Source organism: Heptranchias perlo, chromosome 21 (genome assembly GCF_035084215.1).
Source record: "Heptranchias perlo isolate sHepPer1 chromosome 21, sHepPer1.hap1, whole genome shotgun sequence".
Classification (NCBI taxonomy): Eukaryota; Metazoa; Chordata; class Chondrichthyes; order Hexanchiformes; family Hexanchidae; genus Heptranchias; species Heptranchias perlo.
The window spans coordinates 39,042,353-39,064,911 of record NC_090345.1 but is presented as its reverse complement, the minus strand read 5'-3'; the positions used below and the strand labels follow the sequence as shown (position 1 = coordinate 39,064,911).

Below are 22,559 nucleotides of genomic sequence, written 5' to 3'. Positions count from 1 at the left end.
ACACTGGAAAACAGTCAACACGTCAGGCAGCATCTGTGGAGAGAGAAACAAGAGATAACGTTTCAGGTGGATAACCTTTCATCCCATTCTCTCCACAGATGCTGCCTGACCCGCTGAGTGTTTCCAGCATTTTCTGTTTTTATTACTCTGAAAGAATTGGATAGAAAATTACAATGAGCTGCCATGATGCAAGAGCATGTTTCACAGTTCCAGGCAGCTTTTTGAAAATAGTCTCATGTGCAAAAGAAAAAAAGATACTATTTTTACTGTGCTTTTATTGCACAATGATTTAAGTTGCAGAAACCTGAAGCGTCCCTGTGTTTAGGAACAGTACTATAGGATTGGCAGCTCAGATTGGCTGGAAACACACACTCACTGCAACATGAGTCGACATCAGCGCAGTGCTTTAACTGTGAATATAATGGGTCTGCAGAGATGTCCTTGGCACATTTAACTTGCCTTGCATCTGCATAATAAAATAAATCACAGGATGAACTAAATATTGAGCAGTCATAGCATTTATAAATATTTAGCTGGAAGCTGATTAATAACTAGTTCAGTGAAGGGAATAACTAAGGGTGCATCGTGAAGAGCACATCTTATTTTTGGTCTGTGCTTCGTACATGAATATGTATGCACCAAGGTTAAAGATTGGAAATATGGAAATCAACATAGATGAAAAGAGTTAGATAAAGTGTGGACTAAGATGTGTAAAAATGTTCTTTACAGTCAAATAAATCACAGTGCAATAGTTGGCTATGTTTTAATGCCAATAGCAACTGGGGAGAAGGGGTTCAAAATAAAAACAGTCAGTGGTGAGTGTTTGTAATCTGTACTAGAGAGGAGAGTACTGCCAGTTAAAAGGAGGCTGCATGGGTTAGGTTTCCAAACTGGGTTGAACCCGTGTCCCCGTGTCCTACTCTCACAATTTAATTTGGAGTAATTTTCCTGATTTACCTTTTTTCCATACTGTTCCCTATCTTATATTCCTCTATAAGATCACCTCTCAGATGCCTCTTTTCAAGGTTGTAAAATCAAACTTTCTCTAGCCTTTTCTCAAAATTCAGCTGTCTAACACTATGGATCAGCCTTGTGGCAGTGACTCCAGTTCTTGAATATCTCCCCTGTGTTCAGGTGATCAGAACTAGACACAGTACTCCAGCTGTCATCTGACCACAGCATTACAGAATTTAAGCCCAAGTTCCTCTGACTTGTGCTCTATACTGTTTTGACTATACAGTTCAGCATTCCACTGGCTTTGTTGATTGTTCTGTGTAGTGGTCGGGCATGTTGGACATCAAATCTACAAACACTCCTAGATCTCTTTCAACTTCATCCTTAGCTTTTACAGCACCATTCATGGAGTACACCTGTCCCTCATTTTTTCCTTTTTACTTGCAAAATTTTACATATATCCGCATTAAAGTTACCTTTCTGCCATGTAATTTGACAACAATTTCAAGGTTTAGTCAACTAACCTACTCACATGTTTTCTTGTTTCTTTCCTGATAGAATTTACTTCCTCCACATTTCTCCGCTGAAAACATTAACATTGTTGCAAGACAATTTGTCATATGCAATTTTGTTGACCATATATACTGGCCTTTTTATGTTACTGGCCACCTGACTGCGTAAACTTTGACCTGCTTTGTTGCAACATCTCTTATCCTTTGCTTATGCTCACATCCAGTGCTATAATCTGGAGCTAATATTTGAATCCGTCTGCTTCTGTTCATGGGACTTTCACCATTTGTACTGCTCCATGAACCAGGGCCAACATAAAACAACCATTCCATGTTCAAATTGCTCTTTCCAGTGCAACCGTTTTTCCACTATCTCACTGCTCTAATTCTGCAGCCAGTTCAAAAGTGAAATAAACACACCTTTAAAAAAAAGTCTGCTCTTCACACATGCACATATATTGTTTTTAAATTCTTAATTAAGAGTGTTCAGGTTGGGGGGAGGATCACCATTTTCATCGCTGTGTTCTTACTTTGGCAAATTGTTTTCTGTTACTATCTGAAAAGCATTCCAACCTCATCATTAGTAGTTGCAAGGTGCAAAAGGGTCATCTGAAATCTTCTTGGGTACAATGGGTACACAAAGTGGGATATGAGTAACTTACAGCAAAGGACTGCTCTGATCTACGTAGCAACCTTTAAATGCATTCAAAATAGGGTATGTTTATACATAGCGATCAAGTGACTTCAGTCAATTAAGAGAAAAGTGAATCGGCAAAATCAGTATGATCATAAAACTGACTTCAGCATCCAATACCTGAGTCTGAGAGATAATATTTGACAATAGAAGAGATCCCTTGTGGTGCCACATAGTTACGGATTCCTTCTTCTCTTAGTATCATTCCCTCCACAGGACTGAGCAGTGGTTTTAAAATGCCAAGTGAAAGCAATTCTTCATAAAAACTTGAAAAAAAAAACAGTATCAGCAAGTTAAAAGCTGGACACATATGTTTCTAGAGTTTCCATTTTAGCAAATTGATTCATTTGACTTGCATTAATACTGAAATGCAGCCAGGGCTCACCCTGAGCTAATCTGCAAATCCCACATTTTATCCATTACCAAGATGTTAATTCCTTCAGTGCAGTATGACTCACTTCCACCCCTACCTCATCCCCACCGCTGCTGGAACCCTTTTCCGAGTTTTTCTCACCTCTGCTCTTGATTTCTCCAATGTCCTTCCTGCTGGCCTTCCATCCTCCACAGACTCCAACTGATCCAAAACTCTGCTTCCCACATCCTGTCCCGCTTGCTCATCTCCGCCCCCGCACCCCTCCCCCCCCGCCCCTCCCCCCGCCACACCAGGTCCTTGCTGAACTACATTGGTTCCCTGTGCCTCAACTCACTGAATTTAAAATCTTCATCCTCATCTTCAAACCCCTCCAGGGCCTCGGCCCACCCTATATCTCTACCCTCCTCCTGTCTTTTAATTTCTCCAATTCTGACCTTCTGTGCATTTCCCCTTCCTTTGCACTACAATTTGTGGGAGAACCGTGACCCACTTCAGCCCTACTCTCAGGGACTCTCATCCCTAAACCCCTCCACCTCTGTATTTCTGTATTCACCTCTTAAAAAAAACTACTTGAAATCCAGAAAGTACAAACTTCTAGCCTAAATTGCAGTGTTTGAGGTTTTAAGTAAGTTTTTGGTCACTTCTCTAAATCTCAAACTATGGCTCAGTATCTGTTCCTTTTCCACCTCTGTGGGGATGCTATTCCCTGTTAAAGGCACCGTATAAACGCAACCTGCTGCTCTAACAAGAATGCCAGCTGTTCACATACCAACATCAGAAATGCACGTAGAACAGAAGGGAGAACATTTAGAAATAATAAACTTTTCTCTCCGTTCATCGTCTCTATAAAAGAATCTTTCAGACTAAATGCTTTTATTACCATTCACTGTTTTAAAGATTTTTGCTATTAATTTAACAGTAGCAGAACATATTTAGACATATTAAAACAAAACCAAACTAGGAATTATATCGAGTTAGTTAGTCAGCCATGCTCAGAGCCACAGGTTCTTGTAGCAAGGCTTTTCTTAATATAGTTTCAGGTGCTGTGATGTAACTGGACCCGCCAGGTCCTACAAGCAAAGCAAAGAACAATGATGTTGATTTCCATTAAGAGAGGGAAGTGCAGTAAGGGACACCCTGATAGACTAGGGTTCTTCAGGCCCATAAAAAGACACCTCAGAGGGAACTTTATAGAGGTACGTAAAATACTTAATGGGACAGAGAAAGTAAATTGGAACTGTGCGTTCAGGTACATCAGGCAGCAGCCCAACAGGGTACAGGTTCAAGGGTTGTGAACAGCCAAAGGGCAAATTTAGGGCAAATGTCAGGATGTGTTTCTTTACATAAAGGTGAGCAACAGCTGGCATGGCTTGCCAGGAAAGATGGTTGAGACCTGGACACTGGATTCATTCAAGAAACAGCTAGATAATGTAAGGGGAAGAGAGCAGTGTTGGTATTCTGGAAGATCAAATAGGCTGAAGGGTCTTTTCATCCAAACCCATCTTGGGTGATATTGTGAACACCAACCTGTGTCAAGTATAAGGCATTAAATCTTTCAACGTAACAATCCAGAATTAAGAAACAGAGATATAAAAGTAAAAATAGTAGATTGAGACTGACTCCAGTTCAAACATTATTCTTATTCTGCTCTACACCATATATAGGAAGAGAGTCATTCAAATGCATAATTTACCTTTGAATGAAGCTTAAAGTCAACCTCCAATGACTAACAGAAAACTTTTAAGGGCTTGTATTAACATCCTGTCAAACAAATTCTCAATTCCACTCAGTTAACTCCTGGCTTGGCGATGCCACTGGAAGTAATGATGTCTAATGAAAGCAAAGAGAGAGGGGGGAGGAAAACTGCTTTCTTTTTCACTTTTCCAAGCCACTCACCTAAAAGCAGCCCTGATAGAAGCTTGGGATCAGATTGCAAAATGGCATGTGGCGTAAATCAACGCCTCTTTTTCAATATAATATGAGGATAAGCTCCCTCTATTTTACCCCCTCCCATTTTTCTTCCCTGGTCTCCCCAGCTTGCTTTCAGGTCCTTGCTCAGCATCGTCCCACCACTCTGTGGCACAGCCTGTTGGGGCTCCAATACACCGCTCCACAATACAAGAGCAATAAATGTTATATTTTATTAACATCATGTTGCTTCCACCCCACTACCAATAAATAATTCTAGGAACAGGAGTAGGCCATTCAGCCCCTCGAGCCTGTTCCGCCAATCAGTTAGATCATGGTTGATCTGCCCCTCAACTCCATTTACCCACCTTTGCTCCATATCCTTCGATACCCTTACCTAACAAAAATTTATCGATCTCAGTCTTGAAAGCTCCAAATGTCCCAGCATCCACAGCCTTTTGAAGGTGCGAGTTCCAGATTTCTACTACCCTTTGCGTGTGAAAGTGCTTCCTGATTTCACCTTTAAATTGCCTAGCTCTAATTTTAAGATTATGATGATGTGACAGTTTTAAATCAATTCTGCTCCTTTATTCAACTCACAGTACCTTCCAAATGGGACTATTACATGAGAAAATGTTTGCAAACAAATTTTTAAAAGGTTTGGTAAGCACGTGATAGAAATCATGTAGGAACACACTGCCGTTACACTTCTGTGTGAGAATACTGCAGTGAAAATGACTCACCGCCCTTCTCTCGCCAACAAAATAAGGTGTTCTAAGCCCCTGTTCATGAAGACAGTGCCCTTTACCAGGGTGTGCAAACGTGAAAAACCGTCCTAAATCTTGACAAGTTGCTGCAATTTGTCACATGGGGGTTACCTTTTGACTTTTTATCCTAACCCTGGTGAAAGGTTAGTGTCGTCCGACAAGGGCAGCTGCTTGCAATTAACAACAAATAACAATTAACATTCCTAACAATGGAATTCAAAAGTCGTAAGTCTAAACCATGAACTAATTATCTCCTGTGTGGTACTGAATTATCTACAAGTACCTCTGATGCTTTTCTGCGTAGAATGGAGTTACTGTAATGTACTGGGCTCCCAGGTCAGCCGTGCAGTTTGGGTCATGGGGACTTCTGCTTGTGCTCATTCTTCCTCCTTAAGGCAAAAATGTTTGGTGTTTAGCACCGTCATTCCCTATGATTTTGTGGTACTTTACATTCTGAAAGTACTCACACCCTGAACTCTAGAAAATACAATTCGAGCACACAAGAAATTATCTGATTCTGATATCAATTCACAATCTAGATAATATTTGTTTGATGACAACATTAATATTACTAATCAGATCTACAATTTTAAAAATCTTAAACTTATTAGAATGATGCAGTTTGTAATACAATACACAGTGGTAGGTAAATAGGAACATCTCCAAAAAGACAGAGGAAGTAGTGTGAAACCACAAGTTTCTATTTCCAGACTATTTTGATTCCTGCTACATTTTGGTGACATGGGCCGGAAATGACATTTAAATATTGGGTTTTACACGAAGGGTAGGGTAAATTTCTGCTTGAACAGATGATTGGCATTGTCAGTCAATGCAGGAAAAGGCACGCAGCATGGTGAAGTGTTAAAATTAACTTTAAAGCCTTATGTATAAGCCAAGATTTTAATCTAACCCGCCCCGTGGGAAGTCAGGCGGGGTCTAAAACCAGGCTCCGACCCGAACCCGTCCCGTTTACACTGGGTGGGTTAGGTTAAAATCCGGGTTATTGAGGCAGTGCTGCACAGTTGGGGGTGCCATCTTTCAGATAAGACGTTAAACCAAGGCCCCGTCTATCTGCTCGAGTGGATGTAAAAGATCCCACTGCACTGTTAGAAAAAAGGTTCTCCCCGGTGTCCTGGCCAATAGTTTATTCCTCAACCAACACCACCAAAAACAGATTATCTGGCCATTTATCTCATTGCCGTTTGTGGGATCTTGCTGTGCGCTGCTGCGTTTGCCTATGCAACGACAGCAACTGCGCTGCAAAAACGATTCACCGGCCGTGAAGCGCTTTGGGTTGCGAAAGGCGCTATACAAATGCAAGTTCTTCCTTAATACGTTTCATAATGAAGTTGCTTCATAGAATCAGACAAGAAAGAGCCCCATTCGGTCCATCGTGTCTGTGCGGGCTCTTTGAAACTTCATTGCCAGTTTTGTTTCTTTCTGATCAGAATAAATGAAAATACTCGCTGAATCTGAGTAACACCCAGGGCACACACCAGGCGAGAAGTTAAGATCAAGCTAAATCTGATCTGATCATTATTTGGAGAGTGTGATTTCCCACTCTCTCTGTGCCTACTTTTTTGTGCCAATTTCAACACGGTGAGAAGAGGCCTCCTAGCGGTGATGATGTGTCGTGATGATTTACTGATAGATTACAGCCAGCACCCAGGATTTACTGATAGATCACAGCCAGCACCCAGGGATTACGCATAGATTACAGCCAGCACCCAGGATTTACTGATAGATCACAGCCAGCACCCAGGATTTACTGATAGATTACAGCCAGCACCCAGGGATTACGCATAGATTACAGCCAGCACCCAGGGATTATGCATAGATTACAGCCAGCACCCAGGATTTACTGATAGATCACAGCCAGCACCCAGGATTTACTGATAGATTACAGCCAGCACCCAGGATTTCCACATCGTTCACCTGAGGAAGGAGGAAGCCTCCGAAAGCTTGTGAATTTAAAATAAAATTGCTGGACTATAACTTGGTGTTGTAAAATTGTTTACAATTCCTAGCGGTGAGGTTGAGGATCTGCACCATGAAAGCCCCCTATTCAAACCATTGAGACCAGGACCCGCCCCCACATCTGTATCAATTGCTGGAGATGTGACGTGGGCCGGGACTCCCTCCCCTCGTTCCCGCGCCAGCACCGACCTGCGCCTCTCTCTTTTTCCCACACAGCTACTTTCAGTTTGTTCGCCGACTCTCTTCGGAAAAGGGATGCGCACAGGCTGCCGGTGAGACCCGCCCCCACGATCAGCACCCGAGCCATCGCCGGGTTCGTTTTTCAACCCGCGCAGTAACCGGCTTCAAATAATCCGCACGTCTGAGCAGATCCCGCCCCGTCCCGCCACACGGAGCAGACTACTGACGCTGTCCAAACAAATCCTTACCCAGGATTTACTGATAGATCACAGCCAGCACCCAGGATTTACTGATAGATTACAGCCAGCACCCAGGATTTACTGATAGATTACAGCCAGCACCCAGGATTTACTGATAGATTACAGCCAGCACCCAGGATTCACTGATAGATTACAGCCAGCACCCAGGATTCACTGATAGATTACAGCCAGCACCCAGGATTCACTGATAGATTACAGCCAGCACCCAGGATTCACTGATAGATTACAGCCAGCACCCAGGATTCACTGATAGATTACAGCCAGCACCCAGGATTCACTGATAGATTACAGCCAGCACCCAGGATTCACTGATAGATTACAGCCAGCACCCAGGATTCACTGATAGATTACAGCCAGCACCCAGGATTTACTGATAGATTACAGCCAGCACCCAGGATTCACTGATAGATTACAGCCAGCACCCAGGATTCACTGATAGATTACAGCCAGCACCCAGGATTTACTGATAGATCACAGCCAGCACCCAGGATTCACTGATAGATTACAGCCAGCACCCAGGATTCACTGATAGATTACAGCCAGCACCCAGGATTTACTGATAGATCACAGCCAGCATCCAGGATTCACTGATAGATTACAGCCAGCACCCAGGATTTACTGATAGATCACAGCCAGCACCCAGGATTTACTGATAGATCACAGCCAGCACCCAGGATTTACTGATAGATTACAGCCAGCACCCAGGATTTACTGATAGATTACAGCCAGCACCCAGGATTCACTGATAGATTACAGCCAGCACCCAGGATTTACTGATAGATCACAGCCAGCACCCAGGATTCACTGATAGATCACAGCCAGCACCCAGGATTTACTGATAGATCACAGCCAGCACCCAGGATTTACTGATAGATCACAGCCAGCACCCAGGATTTACTGATAGATCACAGCCAGCACCCAGGATTTACTGATAGATTACAGCCAGCATCCAGGATTTACTGATAGATTACACCAACACCAGGGAATTACTGACACATCACACCAAGCACCAGTACAGAATAGGATACAGGCAGCAGAGTTTTGGATGAACTGAAGGTGGTAGAGGATGGGAGGCTGTTCAGGAGATCATTGGAACAGTCATATCTGGTGGTGACAAAGACATGGATGAGGGTTTCAGCGGCACTTGGGGGTGGAGGTGGGCAATGTTAGGGAGGTGGAATGTGACATACAAAGTTGGGAGAAAAACCACTGTGCAGAATTTGAACTGAGACAGAAGTCTCAAGAAATTAAATGGTGTCAGGAGATGTTGATCATGCGGGGAACTAGCTCTGACCAGTTAAACTAGAAGCAAAGTAACAGAACATAACCAGTTGCAGGGTACACTCAGACAAACAGGACAGGCATTAGCACAGACCACAGAAAACGTAAGGGAGTTTCCCAAAAGAGTTAAAGTGGCATAAAGCGGAGTATGAAAAATGTCTCTAGGATAGAACTAGTAATGTTAACCCCTCTGATTATGATAAGTTGTACAGTATGGAAAAGGATAATCCTTTCTAATTGGCCTTGGTCGCATTATTGTTATCGCACTTTACCTGACAAGGCAGATTGAGTGTCATACACTACCGTACCAAATTCAAGTGACCCAATATTAGAGAGGTAACAGGAACCGTGGTATCGGTTACCCAAAAATTAAATGGCAACATGGTACATTTCATCTAAAAGACAGAGGAGTCTATGGATCACCTGCTAAAAGATTAGATATTATTGCAACGTTGTCATTCATTTGCACCCAATGAATGTTGTAATTCTGAAAATATGAAACTGTTAATTTGGATGAGGTAATGTGCTACTGTGATGTTGAAAATCAAATTTATTGTTGTGCTTATGACCTATGTCAGATGTATTAGTCACTAGATTACTGTAATTGCTGATTACAAACCTTATGATGGGGTTGGCTGTAGTGCTGTAGGTGTAGTTACATGAAGTAGTTGCTATTAATACATTGAATTGTTGCCTTGTCCAATTTTTGAGGTGAGATAATAGTTAAATGGCATTCAACCAGAGTTGTACTTTGTTCATGCTAATCACCGAAGTATGACTGGATTTTTTTAATTGAGCCAATTTACGTTAGATGAGTCAAGAGCCAAATTTAGCATCATTATACGCACTTCTAGACATAAATGGTAATCCTGAACCAATTTCCCTTCCAGGTGGACGTGTGAGATAGACTCTTATGTGGAGGAGTTAATCCAGTGCCTAAACATGAGCTCTCTCTGGCTGGGTAGAATGTCTTTTTGGGAATGGGACGTAAGGTTGCTGGAATAAGTATCAACCGAGCTGATCATACTCTATGGAACAGAATTGTACCTGCGGTGCTAGGCCAAGGAGAATGTCATATGAAGAAAGCAGTCAGAAAAGGCTGTACAACAGCAGTGTTACAAATGGGTCTCTGCTTTGCTGTGTGTACCCTGAGACTCTTCCCTGACTCAAATTTCTTCTGCTGTCTCTCTGTTCCCCATTGTGATAATTCTGCGTCTTATCGATGCTTAAAACATATTAAGTGGGCCAACTATTTCGGGCAGTTCATCAAGTTCTTCACACCTCATATTGTATTTACCGATTTTAAAAGAGCCGTTGATTTCGGGCAAAGTCAGGTCGTCAAGCTTCAATTAGCTATTTGCACCTCATTAAAGTGCGATTACCTTAGTGGTGAGATTTTTAGCATTGATATTGATTCGGATGCAACTGCCAACAATTACGAGAGGCTAAGTGGAGACTTCAGGCGTTCTACATCAAGCCTGTTTTATTTTTGAAATATGCATATGAAATGTTTCCACAACGTGCAGAAAAATATCCTGATGGCCAGATGAGGTTTTTGATGCATATGTGCTGTTGGTTACGTTCGACCAAGACATGCTGTTTGATTGCTACAACAGCAACAACTTGCATTTATATAGCGCCTTTAAAAACAGCCCAAGGCCCTTCACAGGAGCGTTAACAAACAAAATTTGACACCGAGCCCAAAAGAAGAGATATTAGGATAGGTGACCAAAAGCTTGGTCAAAGAGCTCGGTTTTAAGGAGCAACTTAATGGAGGAGAGGTAGAGAGGCAGAGAGGTTTAGGGAGGGAATTCCAGAGCTTAGGGCCTAGGCAGCTGAAGGCATGTCTATTATGGTTTTACTATCCACTACGTATAGCGGACAAATCACGTAAATACTAACGTGCCTGCTATAAGCAATGGGGACTGTATCTTTTTTAAAAATCCTGCTCCTGCAATGGTGAACGAATCCTTAAGATTGCATTTGAATCCCTTCTCTGCCACTAAAGGATTTTAAAAAACATTTAAGGTTTTTATTTTAATTTTAAATCCCCAGAAATATTGTTTTTTGTGATAAATATTAATGATTTGGATTTAAATATAGGGAGCATGATTAAGAAGTTTGCAGATAATACAAAAATTGACCGTGTGGTTGATAGTGAGGAGGAAAGCTGTAGACTGCAGGAAGATATCAATGGACTAGTCAGGTGGGCAGAAAAGTGCAAATGGAATTCAATCTGGAGAAGTGTGAGGTAATACATCTGGGGAGGGCAAACAAGGCAAGGGAATACATAATAAATGGGAGGATACTGAAAGGTGTAGAGGAAGTGAGGGTCCTTGGAGTGCATGTCCACAGATCTCTGAAGATAGCAGGACAGGTAGATAAGGTGGTTAAAAATGTATATGGAATACTTTCCTTTATTAACCTAGGCATAGAATATAAGAGCAGGGAGGTTATGCTGGAACTGTATAAAACACTGGTTAGGCCACAGCTTGAGTACTGTGTACAGTTCTGGTCACCACATTACAGGAAAGATGTGATTGCACTAGAGAGGGTACAGAGGAGATTTACGAGGATGTTGCCAAGACTGGAGAATTTTAGCTATGAGAAATGATTGGATAGGCTGGGGTTGTTCTCTTTGGAACAGAGGAGGCTGAGGGGTGATTTAATTGAGGTGTACAAAATTATGAGGGGCCTAGATAGAGTGGATAGGAAGGACCTATTTCCCTTACCAGAGAGGTCAGTGACCAGGGGGCATAGATTTAAAGTGATTGGTAGGATTAGAGGGGAGTTGAGGAAAATTGTTTTCACCCTGGGGGTGGTGGGGGTCTGGAACTCACTGCCTGAAAGGGTGATAGAGGCAGGAAACCCTCAACTCATTTAAAAAGTACCTGGATGTGCACCAGAAGTGCTGTAATCTACAAGGCTACAGACCAAGTGCTGGAAAGTGGGATTAGGCTGGGTGGCTCATTTTCGGCCAGCGCGGACATGATGGGCCGAATGAACTCCTTCTGTGCCGTAAATTTTCTATGATTCTAATGTAAACAAAATATTTAGGGGAAGAAAAATGACATTTGAAAAATAGATATTTTTTAAAAATAATCACCAGATGTCAGATTTAAACCATTAAAAGCTGATGTGAAACCTGAGCAATTCTCCACTGAAGCTAGTGATCACAAGAACGGGATTCCTAGGGGGAGCGGGAGATAAATTGAAACTCGCTCCTGTAAGGTAGGGATCTCCTGATTATTTTTTAATCTTGGGGTGATCACCATATATTGAAAACACTCTACCCCACACTTCTTAAAGAAATGAGTTCCCAAAATATTATTATTCAGAAAATGCTCTTTTGCTTTTGTACATTTCTAACATTGTGTTTTACATTTTCAGGACATGGTTTAACAGAGAGATGTGCATTTTAAAAGTTTAAAGGTTTTTCAATAACAACAGAAAACAACACTCCTTTCCCACAATGTGAGCCTGCAATTCAGTCACAAAAGCCTTTCAAGCAATATGCTTATTAATAAACTGACAAATCAGAGAAATCCTCTCCAATGCACACTATTTTTAAATCACTCGACAACCCAACATTCCTTTCAGTGACTAATATTGGAATTCAATGTAAAGCGACACCTTGATATTGACGGGGCCCATTCAATGGATCCTGGGGCTACAAAATCACTGGGTTTTTGTTGTGTTTTTTTTTCCTGGGGGCGTTTGAATGACAGCACTTTCCAACTGCATGTTCTTAAACTCAGTCTTTTTGAGGATCAGGAGGTGCTGAGTAAAAGCCAGCGACAGAAAGTTTACATTTCTGCAATTTTTGGATAATCTCGTGAGGGGGCATTTCATAAATATCGATTTATATGTAAAGTTTGCACTTCTAAAACTGTTCATAAGAACATAAGAACATAAGAAATTGGAGCAGGAGTAGGCCAATCGGCCCCTCGAGCCTGCTCCGCCATTCAATAAGATCATGGCTGATCTGATCCCAACCACAAATCTAAAGAACACAAGAAGTCGGAGCAGGACCCGGCCACATAGCCCCTGGGCCCTCTCCGCCACCCACAGGGCATTGACCGATCCGAACTCAGCTTCATGTCCAATTTCCTGCCCGCTCCCCATAACCCCTAATTCCCTTCGAAATTGTTATAAAAATGTGTAGAAGCCTAGGTGACCCAAGATCTTTAAAACCCTTCTAGTATTGCATGTTCTTTACAACTTTCAAACTACATGAACATTGCAAAAGCTGTAACATGTCTCACTGAATATATTTCTTCATTCCTTGCATTATTTGCTTAAGCTAATGTGTGATTTTTAAATTACACAAAGAGATCTCCGTGCTCTACAAAGAATTACAACAGAGAGGCCCTCTGACCCCGTTGTGACAGCCTTTTTTTCCTATAACGTTACCAGAGTTGTCCAACCAAGCAGTTACCCATGAACTTACTAAACACGTCCATCAGTAAAATACTGATGTAATACAAATGTGTTGCATTGAATTGTCTCTTAAGTACACTACTGAGCAAAGTGGTCTAAAGACAATTTATAGTGAGGTCTTATATAGTTATGAAGCCAATGGATAACTCACTCATTGTTACTAACTTGATACTGTAATTTTTTTAAAAAAGATTTTGTACTTTACTCTAGGGCTAGCTATAGTAGCACAGCCCAGTTCATTTACTCCCTTATTACCATTTTGTGACAAAGTACTGGACACGGCTGTATTGCAGAGAGAAACAACTTGTTGAAACAAGAGAAGTTTACAGACCAAATTGCATGTCATTCTGCAGTGATATGTATTGTACTGCAATTTGTTAATGGAACACTAAATGGGAACAAGCACATTGCATCGACACTGCAGGCTCTCCTCTTATAAAGTGAATGTTATATCCAGAGAGAATGTTCCCAAGAGTCTGAAATAAAAACAGCCATGACATTACCACACCACCCCGAGTGTTCATCGTACATAACACAGCATTCCATGTTGTTAAATAAAACTAAGTAGAAATTCTTTTGTTTTACAAGAGCACAACCTCTAGTTTGGATTTTCCACTCCAGGCTGCCCATTGTAGCCACACCAATTAGTCAGTTGTTGGTGGAAGGTAGGCAGGAGTTCCATTCTGCTAGAACTCCGCCCACTTTAGCCGCTCCATTTTCCAACATAATTTCAGTCGGTAGGGGAAGGGGGAAACACCCGCAGATTTTTGGAAGAAGAGGAGCAGAAACAGCAGGATGCTGTTTGACCAAACCTCCTGTAGGAGCAGGTCAACATCCAAATCCACAAAGTGCCCTATAGCAGATCTCTCCAACAATTGGACAATAATAAATGTGTTTCTTGCAGCCAAAAAGATGCAGATGTGCCTGGCCCTTTAAGCTGCTGCAGGCCTTTAAATCCTGCAGCCGTACATTATTTCCTGCCCTCTCCCTTCCGCCCCCCATGGGCAAGCACCCAATTAGATGCATTTCCAACAACTCACCTTAATTATAACATTGAGCAGGCAACAGTCCCATTCCCACCTTTCCGGCCCAAATCCCATCCCATCAGAAAATCAAATCTGTCTTTATTTCAGCAACACATTTCTAATATGTTGATCTCATGACTCTCAGCCACGATGTAACAAGCTGAAATGACATGTCCTACATGCCAGCTCCCTCTGCTGAACACATATACCAATTACATAATATAGTCTTAAATTATTATCTAAACAATACACATTCTCAGGCCTTTTTCATTTTTTCCCCCTCTTTCAAACAAGATGTATCATATTACATACAGATGCCCAATACACCTTATAATCCAATACCATTTACACATGACTAGCTACGTATAGCTTAACCTCATGTTAGCTCATGCTCCCCAGCACCAGACTCTATTGCCATATGTTGTGATGATGATATCAGTGCAAAACACATGTTTAGATCTTGCATCAAAGAGAAAGACAAGTAAAAGACCGATTTACTAGCAACTCAACAGTGAACAAGGAAGCTATGAGGCACAATATAAAGGAATAATGAAGCAGATCGGTTTGGTTTTATTGAAATATTGACAGAAACACATGAAATTAGCTGCATGGTTAAATTTCCCTATATCTCCCAATTTTATCTACAATATATGTTATGTTAACCATCTTCTTTGACATAAGAATCTCAGAAAAGCTATCAAATACCTATCCAAACATGTCACACACTTTTATGAATGTACCTATCCATTTCCCAAGCCCAGGTCCCAGGATACAAGACTCAGGTTTAGAGCCTTGATAACAAGAGCAGTGAAGGGCACTCAATTGCAGGCTGAACTACAAGACTTCTAGATCACAAAAGGCTTTCCAATACACTACAACTGTCTGAATTTTGATATTTAGATAAGAAGTAAGGAAGGTGAAGGAATATATTTTACTCCATTACATCTGTTGTGGAGTACACCACAAGCCAGGAGTTACATTTTAAAGGCAAACCATGGATTAAGAGTAAAAAAACTGCTCAAGGGAGTGGTGGAGGCAAATTCAATCATGGCCTTCAAAAGGGAACTGGATAAATACTTGAAACGATAAAATGTGTAGGGCCACGGGGATAAGGCAGGGCAGTGGGACTAGCTGGATTGCTCATGCATAGAGCCGGTGCGGACTTAATGGGCTGAATGGCCTCCTTCAGTGCTGTAACCTCCTATGATTCTAGTTTGAACTTTCTATAGGATTCGAGTGCAGATACTAGGATGGGATGAACAAAGCTGAAAAATACCTTGAGGAAGAATATACAGAAGTGACAGAAAGAAAAATTAGTATAGAAGAGAAAGGGGTTATGTACGAGTGAATGATAAAGTAGATGGAACTGACAACAGTAACACCCAAATTATTATGAAATTCACCGATACAACTTGATGACAATCCATTACTACTCTGTCAGACTGGATTTCATTGGACTGATCCCAGTGTAAATTCCTCTCTCAAAAAATGAGATGATCAGTATGTTCAAAAACAGACAATCCTATGATGGAACCAGCTTGACCTTTTGCTAATCTCATATTTTAATTGTAGAATCAGTAGTTTTATTGTGTGAGCAGAGTCACTATCATGACTTTGTGTTTTCCAGGAATGCATCTGAAAACAAACAAACTCTCTAACACAGAGATAACTAGATCGGACAAGTATGATCTTCCACTATGTGGTTCATATCTTTCACATGACACATTCCAGAGTTTAAGACAAATACGTAGGGATATCATTACTGATAAGGGAATTATGTAGGCATGACTGCAACCCATAACTCATACTTGATAAAGCCATGTCGTTTTCTAAATTCAATGGACTAATCTATAGTATTTCACTGGCATCATTATCATTTTTTGGCACAATTTGGAACTGTGTTAGTCGACCTCCAGTGGCATTGCTCACGGGTCATTGGAGGAAATGCCTGTTGGTTGAAACAGACTGAGAGGGGTAACAGCGCCACCTCTGGAGCAAGTAAGGATAGCAATGCCCCAGGGCATTGTTGCAGGAGTTCCTCAGGGCAGTGTCCCAGGCCCAACCATCTTCAGCTGCTTCATCAATGACCTTCCCTCCATCATAAGGTCAGAAATGGGGATGTTCGCTGATGATTGCACAGTGTTCAGTTCCATTCGCAACCCCTCAAATAATGAAGCAGTCCGAGCCCACATGCAGCAAGACCTGGACAACATCCAGGCTTGGGCTGATAAGTGGCAAGTAACATTTGCACCAGACAAGTGCCAAACAATGACCATCTCCAACAAGAGAGAGTCTAACCACCTCCCCTTGACATTCAACGGCATTACCATCGCCGAATCCCCCACCATCAACATCCTGGGGGTCACCATTGAACAGAAACTTAACTGGACCAGCCATATAAATACTGTGGCTACAAGAGCAGGTCAGAGGTTAGGTATTCTGTGGTGAGTGACTCACCTCCTGACTCCCCAAAGCCTTTCCACCATCTACAAGGCACAAGTCAGGAGTGTGATGGAATACTCTCCACTTGCTTGGATGAGTGCAGCTCCAACAACACTCAAGAAGCTTGACACCATCCAGGACAAAGCAGCCTGCTTGATTGGCATCCCATCCACCACCCTAAACATTCACTCCCTTCACTACCGGCGCACAATGGCTGCAGTGTGTACCATCCACAGGATGCACTGCAGCAACTCGCCAAGGCTTCTTCGACAGCACCTCCCAAATCCGCGACCTCTACCACCTAGAAGGACAAGAGCAGCAGGTACATGGGAACACCACCACCTGCACGTTCCCCTTCAAGTCACACACCATCCCGACTTGGAAATATATCGCCGTTCCTTCATCGTCGCTGGGTCAAAATCCTGGAACTCCCTTCCTAACAGCACTGTGGGAAAACCGTCACCACACGGACTGCAGCGGTTCAAGAAGGCAGCTCACCACCACCTTATAAGGGCAATTAGGGATGGGCAATAAATGCCGGCCTCGCCAGCAACGCCCACATCCCAATAATGAATTTTTAAAAAGCATTACCGTTAGAACATTACCCATAGATTTCAATGTACCGAGAGTCACAATCATAACAAACTCAAAATATATTATCCGTATATTGCATGTATTCCAATGACACCCAGCTATACCTCTCCACCACATCTCTCAACCTCTCCACTGCCGCCATGCTATCAGACTGCTTGTCCAACATCCAGTCCCCGATGAATCTTCACTTTGTCCAGTTAAACATTGGGAAGAGTGAAGCCATCGTCTTCAGCTCCCACCACAAACTCCATCCCCTTCCCTTTCCTAGCCCATGCGTCAGGCTGAGCCACACTATTTGCAACCTCAGCGTCCTAGTTCAATCCTGAGCTGTGTTTCTGCTGCCATATCCTTTCCATTACAAAGAAAGCCTACCTCCACTTCCATAACATTATCCACTTCTGCCCCTACCTCAGCCCATCTGCCACTGAAACCTTCATCCATGCCTTTGTTACCTCCAGATTTAATTACTCCAACACTCTCCTGGTCAGCCTCCAATCCTCCACTCTCCATAAACAGCAGCTCATCCGAGATTCTGCTGCCCAAGTTCTATCCCATACTAAGTCTCACTCGCCCATCACTCCCATCTGCACTGACGTACATGGGCTCCCAATACCCCAGCACCACAAATTTATAATTCTTATCTTTGTGTTCAAGTTCTTCCGTGGCTTTGCCCTTCCCTATCCATGTAACCTCCTCCAGCCTTATAACCAACCTGGAACTCTCTATTCTTCTGATTCTGGCCTCTTTTGTATTCCCCCTCCTTTTGCAGCACCATTAGTGATCATGCCTTCAGCCACCTAGGTCCTGTACTCTGGAATTCCCTCCCTAAAGCTCTCCAGCTCCCTTTCCTCCTTTACGACCCTTCTTAAAATCCATCTTTTTGACCAAGCTTTTGGTCATCCCTCCTAATCTCTCCTCGTTTGGCTCAGCGTCCATTTTCCTCATGCCTTTCTGAAGCGCTCGGAGCATTTTTCTACATTATAGGCTTTATATAAATTGAAGTTGTTATTTTTGTAATTATTACTAGTAACTCTCCCGTGGCCTTGTTCATAGTTAGTCAGAGTATGTCTTTTAGCTGTGTTTGTTGTAACAGGCTGAGAATGGTTACAGCACCACCTCTGGAGTAAGAAAGAATAACCGTCCTACTAACATTGTTTTAAAAGGTAACAATGTCATCCTGTGGGAAAAATAAGAATAGCAGCTGTTAGCGTCAAAGTGTTACCCATTGATTTCAACATACTGGGGGTATTACAGCATTACCAACTCAAGGATTTTTTATATATATATAGATTATTTTTATTAACTGTCTCAAAACGGTTTTTATATTTTCCTTTCTATTGCATTATATGTAGTCTCATCACTTCGCTGTGGAATATAGTTATTTTTATTGCACTGGTTAGCTCTAGTGTCAGGTTTTCAAAATTGTTACATTTGTCTGTTGTGGTTTAAAATGAGTGAATATTACGATCTACATAAATCTCTCTTATCCATCGAGCTAAAAATAATAACAGAAAATAGCAAACATTCTACATGGAATGCATACTGTTCATGTCAGACTTTAATTGTCATGAAATCATATTCAGCTTATTAGTGTCAATGATGCAAGGGCAGACATATATCGTAGTACATGTAACAGGCTTTTTTCAGGCTTGTGACTGTTTGGTCAAGAGTGGTAGCAGTGTGTCCCAGCACAAGATACAATTCTTACATTGTACATGCTGGCAAATATGTAGTGTGCAGTCCAGAACAGAATGGATGATCAGATCATGGGGCCACTCAGGGGCATGGCTAGGCATATGCACTGTACACCAATCTGCAAGCTTACTCTGCAACTGCTGATTTGCTGCCCCAAGAGATCTCGGACCTGATGTTACTGCTTCAGTCTGGGTGCAGACACTATGCTGTGAGCTACAAGTGGGAATTCCTGGTCTTGTGGTTGATCAGAAAACATCCTCCCCCTCTCCCAACGCCCGCCCCCCCCCCATTCCCCAGCAAAGCAGCAATGTTAGGTACAAGCTGCAAGGGAGACCCTCAGTGAGAAGATGATCAGTGAGGTCGAGTGCCCCTGTGAACTGGGGAGTGGTTTGGAGGGGTAGAGTTATTCTGTGAACTGGAACATTAGAGAACGAAGAATGTTTCTGTGCTTGGGATGGTTAGTGGGGGAGAATGCCTTGGCAAATCAGAAAGCTGAGTGTTTCTATGTAGGGGACGTTGAGTGCTCAGCTTTTGGGGAAGTGACGTTTTGGCGGTTCTGTTCAATGTGGATAAACCGAAGTGTCACTTATTTTTCCTATAATATTTGTAGATTAAAAATCCATCACTTCGGAAATAATTTTAAATGAACAAGTTGTGAACTTGTCCCAGCGAGCATGCCCTTCCTTACAACATTAATGATATAATGAAACAGTTCTGTCCAGCAGGCTGCAGTGCCTAAAAAAAGTTTACTTGTAACTGCAAATCAAGCAATTTGTTGTTTTTTATAATTGTTATTAAAAGACATAGAAAAATTGTGGAATATGAAGTTAGAAGTCTTGGTGTGGTGGGACTTAGAAAGCAGGTAGACTTCTATGTCAGTGTGTTCTCATTGCCCTTCAGTGAGAAATATCTCACAGTGGTGAAAGGTAAAAGGAGAATATGTGATATGAAAATAGAAAAAGCAGATAAAGGGTCTCTCACCTGTCTTTTCTCTCTAAAGATGCTTACAAATCTGTTGTGTACTTCTAGCATTTTCCTTTAATTTAAGATTTCCAGCATTTGCAGCCTTTTCTTTGCATTTTGACAGAAAGTGTAGTCACTGCTATGACGTCCAATAATTTACCGTTAGAATAATGTGATCATCAGAAACTAAGTGTTGAATCAGTACAGAATTCATGAATGTCCTGTAACAGATTCGGAAGCAATGCCGAATGGTAATCAATGTTTCATTTATTAAGAGTTAAATCAAACATATAAAAGTATCAAATATTAGAAGACAATAATAATAGAGTTTAAGACAATATTCTCCATTATTAGAAGACAATAATAATACAGAGATTAAAACAATATTACCCCGCCTGATCTCTGGGCAGAGTTCATAATTAAGTTGGCTGCGTGGTCGTTTCGAGTTGTTTTCTGATAGCTGGGTAGTCTCCTGACAGCTACAGCTGTGTCGACATCTGACAGCTGCGTGGACTTCTCTGGATTCCCTGCTCCAAGCTCAAAAGATGTTCGGTTTTTAAAGCTCCCTAGCTGGAACCTCACACCATATGCAGAGTTGCCATTCATAAAACCCCCATAGATTTACAAGGTTGTTTTTCACAAAATACAAGATGGTCAGCTTATTTTAACATTACTTGTCTAGTCACGAGACCCTTTGAAAGGTTGTTTTCACAGAAGTCAAGGTGACCAAGTGGTTGACCCTTATTCATCCAGCTATTTGCCTTTGTCCGTTCTTGGCACTATCTTTAAATTAGTGTTCCCCTTTTCCTGGGTCAGTGTTATTGTTCCTCTGTTAATCACATAGCTGCCTTGACAAGGTTCAGTCATTAGTCAACGGTTAATATTTGACAATTCAGAAAAACAAAACAGCAGTCAGCAAATTAAAGCTTGCAAAGCATGATGGTTAATAGTGCTAAGAAAAAGATGTGAATTTGTCCCTATTCCCAATATTCTTACTGGCCTGCCGTTGGAAAAACAGAATAAAGAAAAAAAGAGTTGAGGACAAAAATGTAAAGAACAATAAAACAGATGGAGGTGAAGCATTTGAAAACAGTGCAACAGCAAATGCTTGTAGTGATATATTCATTTTTGAAGAGTACAGAAATAGCTTATGTTTTCTAAGTAACAATAGCAGGGCTTACTCCAAACTAGTGAGAGTACGTAACTCTGCAGGACAAGTGACTGAAGGTAGGCAAGGGGTATCTGTGATTGGTGATATCAGTCACCACGGTCTCTGGAACTTGCATCATTGCCTTTGCAGGTTGGAGAATTTCCCAGAGATTTTTCCCTTTTTTTGTCTCTCCCACAAGATTGCATGGCATGGTGAGGGGGCTGTAAGCTGCATCATATCTGGATGGGACAGGCTTGATGGACCAGGTAGCCTTTTCCTGTCCTTTTTTGTGTGTTGATTTGATGACTGGGTGTTCTTTCCTATTTACACATTCTGACAGCCAGCAACTGCTGTTCCAGTCCAGGGGAACCAAGAGAGCAACATTACTAAATCACTAGGTACCTCTCTGAATAAGGATTACTTTGAAGGTAGCCTCCTATCTCGGATTGTACTAACGCTTTTGAGGGCAGTACCTGGACATACAGCACAGAACAAGCATGGATGAAGTAAATGAACAACTGAGGCAGCAGGGACAAACTATATTTAAGGAGGGTGCTAAGAGAAAGAATAACAATGACCATGACAGAGTCTCTGAAGTGGGGCGTGAACCCACAACCTGTTGACTCAAAGGTGAGAGAGCGTAAGGTGTAATGGAGATGGGTGGGGATGGGTTTGTAAAGGGGAATGAGAGAAGTAGGTGGCAGCATAAGTGCATTGGTGGAAGAACAGCCAGAATGTTGGTTCTCCCCAATTCTAGCAGCTCCATCCCTGTATCTTTCTTAACTGGTGGTTCTGTTGGTTCATGATTACTGATCAGGTCACAGAAGAGGTAGAGAAGCACAGGAATCTTCCAGAAGGAGTGCTTGGTTTGATAACAGAAAATTGCTTTGTAAATAAGGTAAATACTGTTCATTTTCTAAAAAGAACATCAACATCTGTTTTTAAAAATGTTTTATTTTCTTAATATTTCATCACAATATTTTTGATTATGTATGAAGCCAAAACCCAATGAAGACACTTCCCGGCTGGAATGAAGATGACTGGATAATTCCCCTGTCAATCACGCCTGGAGCCTGCACTGCTGTAAGTGAACTGGGATTGATTTTATGCACATAATTTGTATTATGTAACCATCCTCCACTCAATTCATTTTGCTGGAGAAATAATCCCGCTATACTCGGAGGACTCTGTTTTGCTGTAGTTTCGATCATGAGTTCGGAGACTTTGTAAATTAAAACCACATATCCCGCCCCCCACCTCCAACGCATTGGCTGACACGGTGGTATCAATATTCACTCCGTTTTTATAAAGTGCTAGAGATCCAGGCCTGTGCTTGTCCCACTCCCC

At 41.9% G+C, this 22,559-nt stretch overlaps 1 protein-coding gene across 1 annotated transcript in view; it reads right to left on the bottom strand.

Annotated features, from left to right (window-relative positions):
• Window positions 1-7,563, bottom strand: part of rnls (renalase, FAD-dependent amine oxidase) — a 116,689-nt gene extending 109,126 nt beyond the window's left edge. The window contains exons 1-3 of the mRNA XM_068002537.1: window positions 7,372-7,563; window positions 5,489-5,594; window positions 2,278-2,423 (exon numbers count right to left, since the gene is read on the bottom strand). Of these exons, the coding sequence (XP_067858638.1) occupies window positions 2,278-2,423; window positions 5,489-5,594; window positions 7,372-7,489 (370 nt within the window). The 5' untranslated portion in view covers window positions 7,490-7,563. The remainder of the gene's footprint in view (window positions 1-2,277; window positions 2,424-5,488; window positions 5,595-7,371) is intronic.
• Window positions 7,564-22,559: the final 14,996 nt, after the last annotated feature.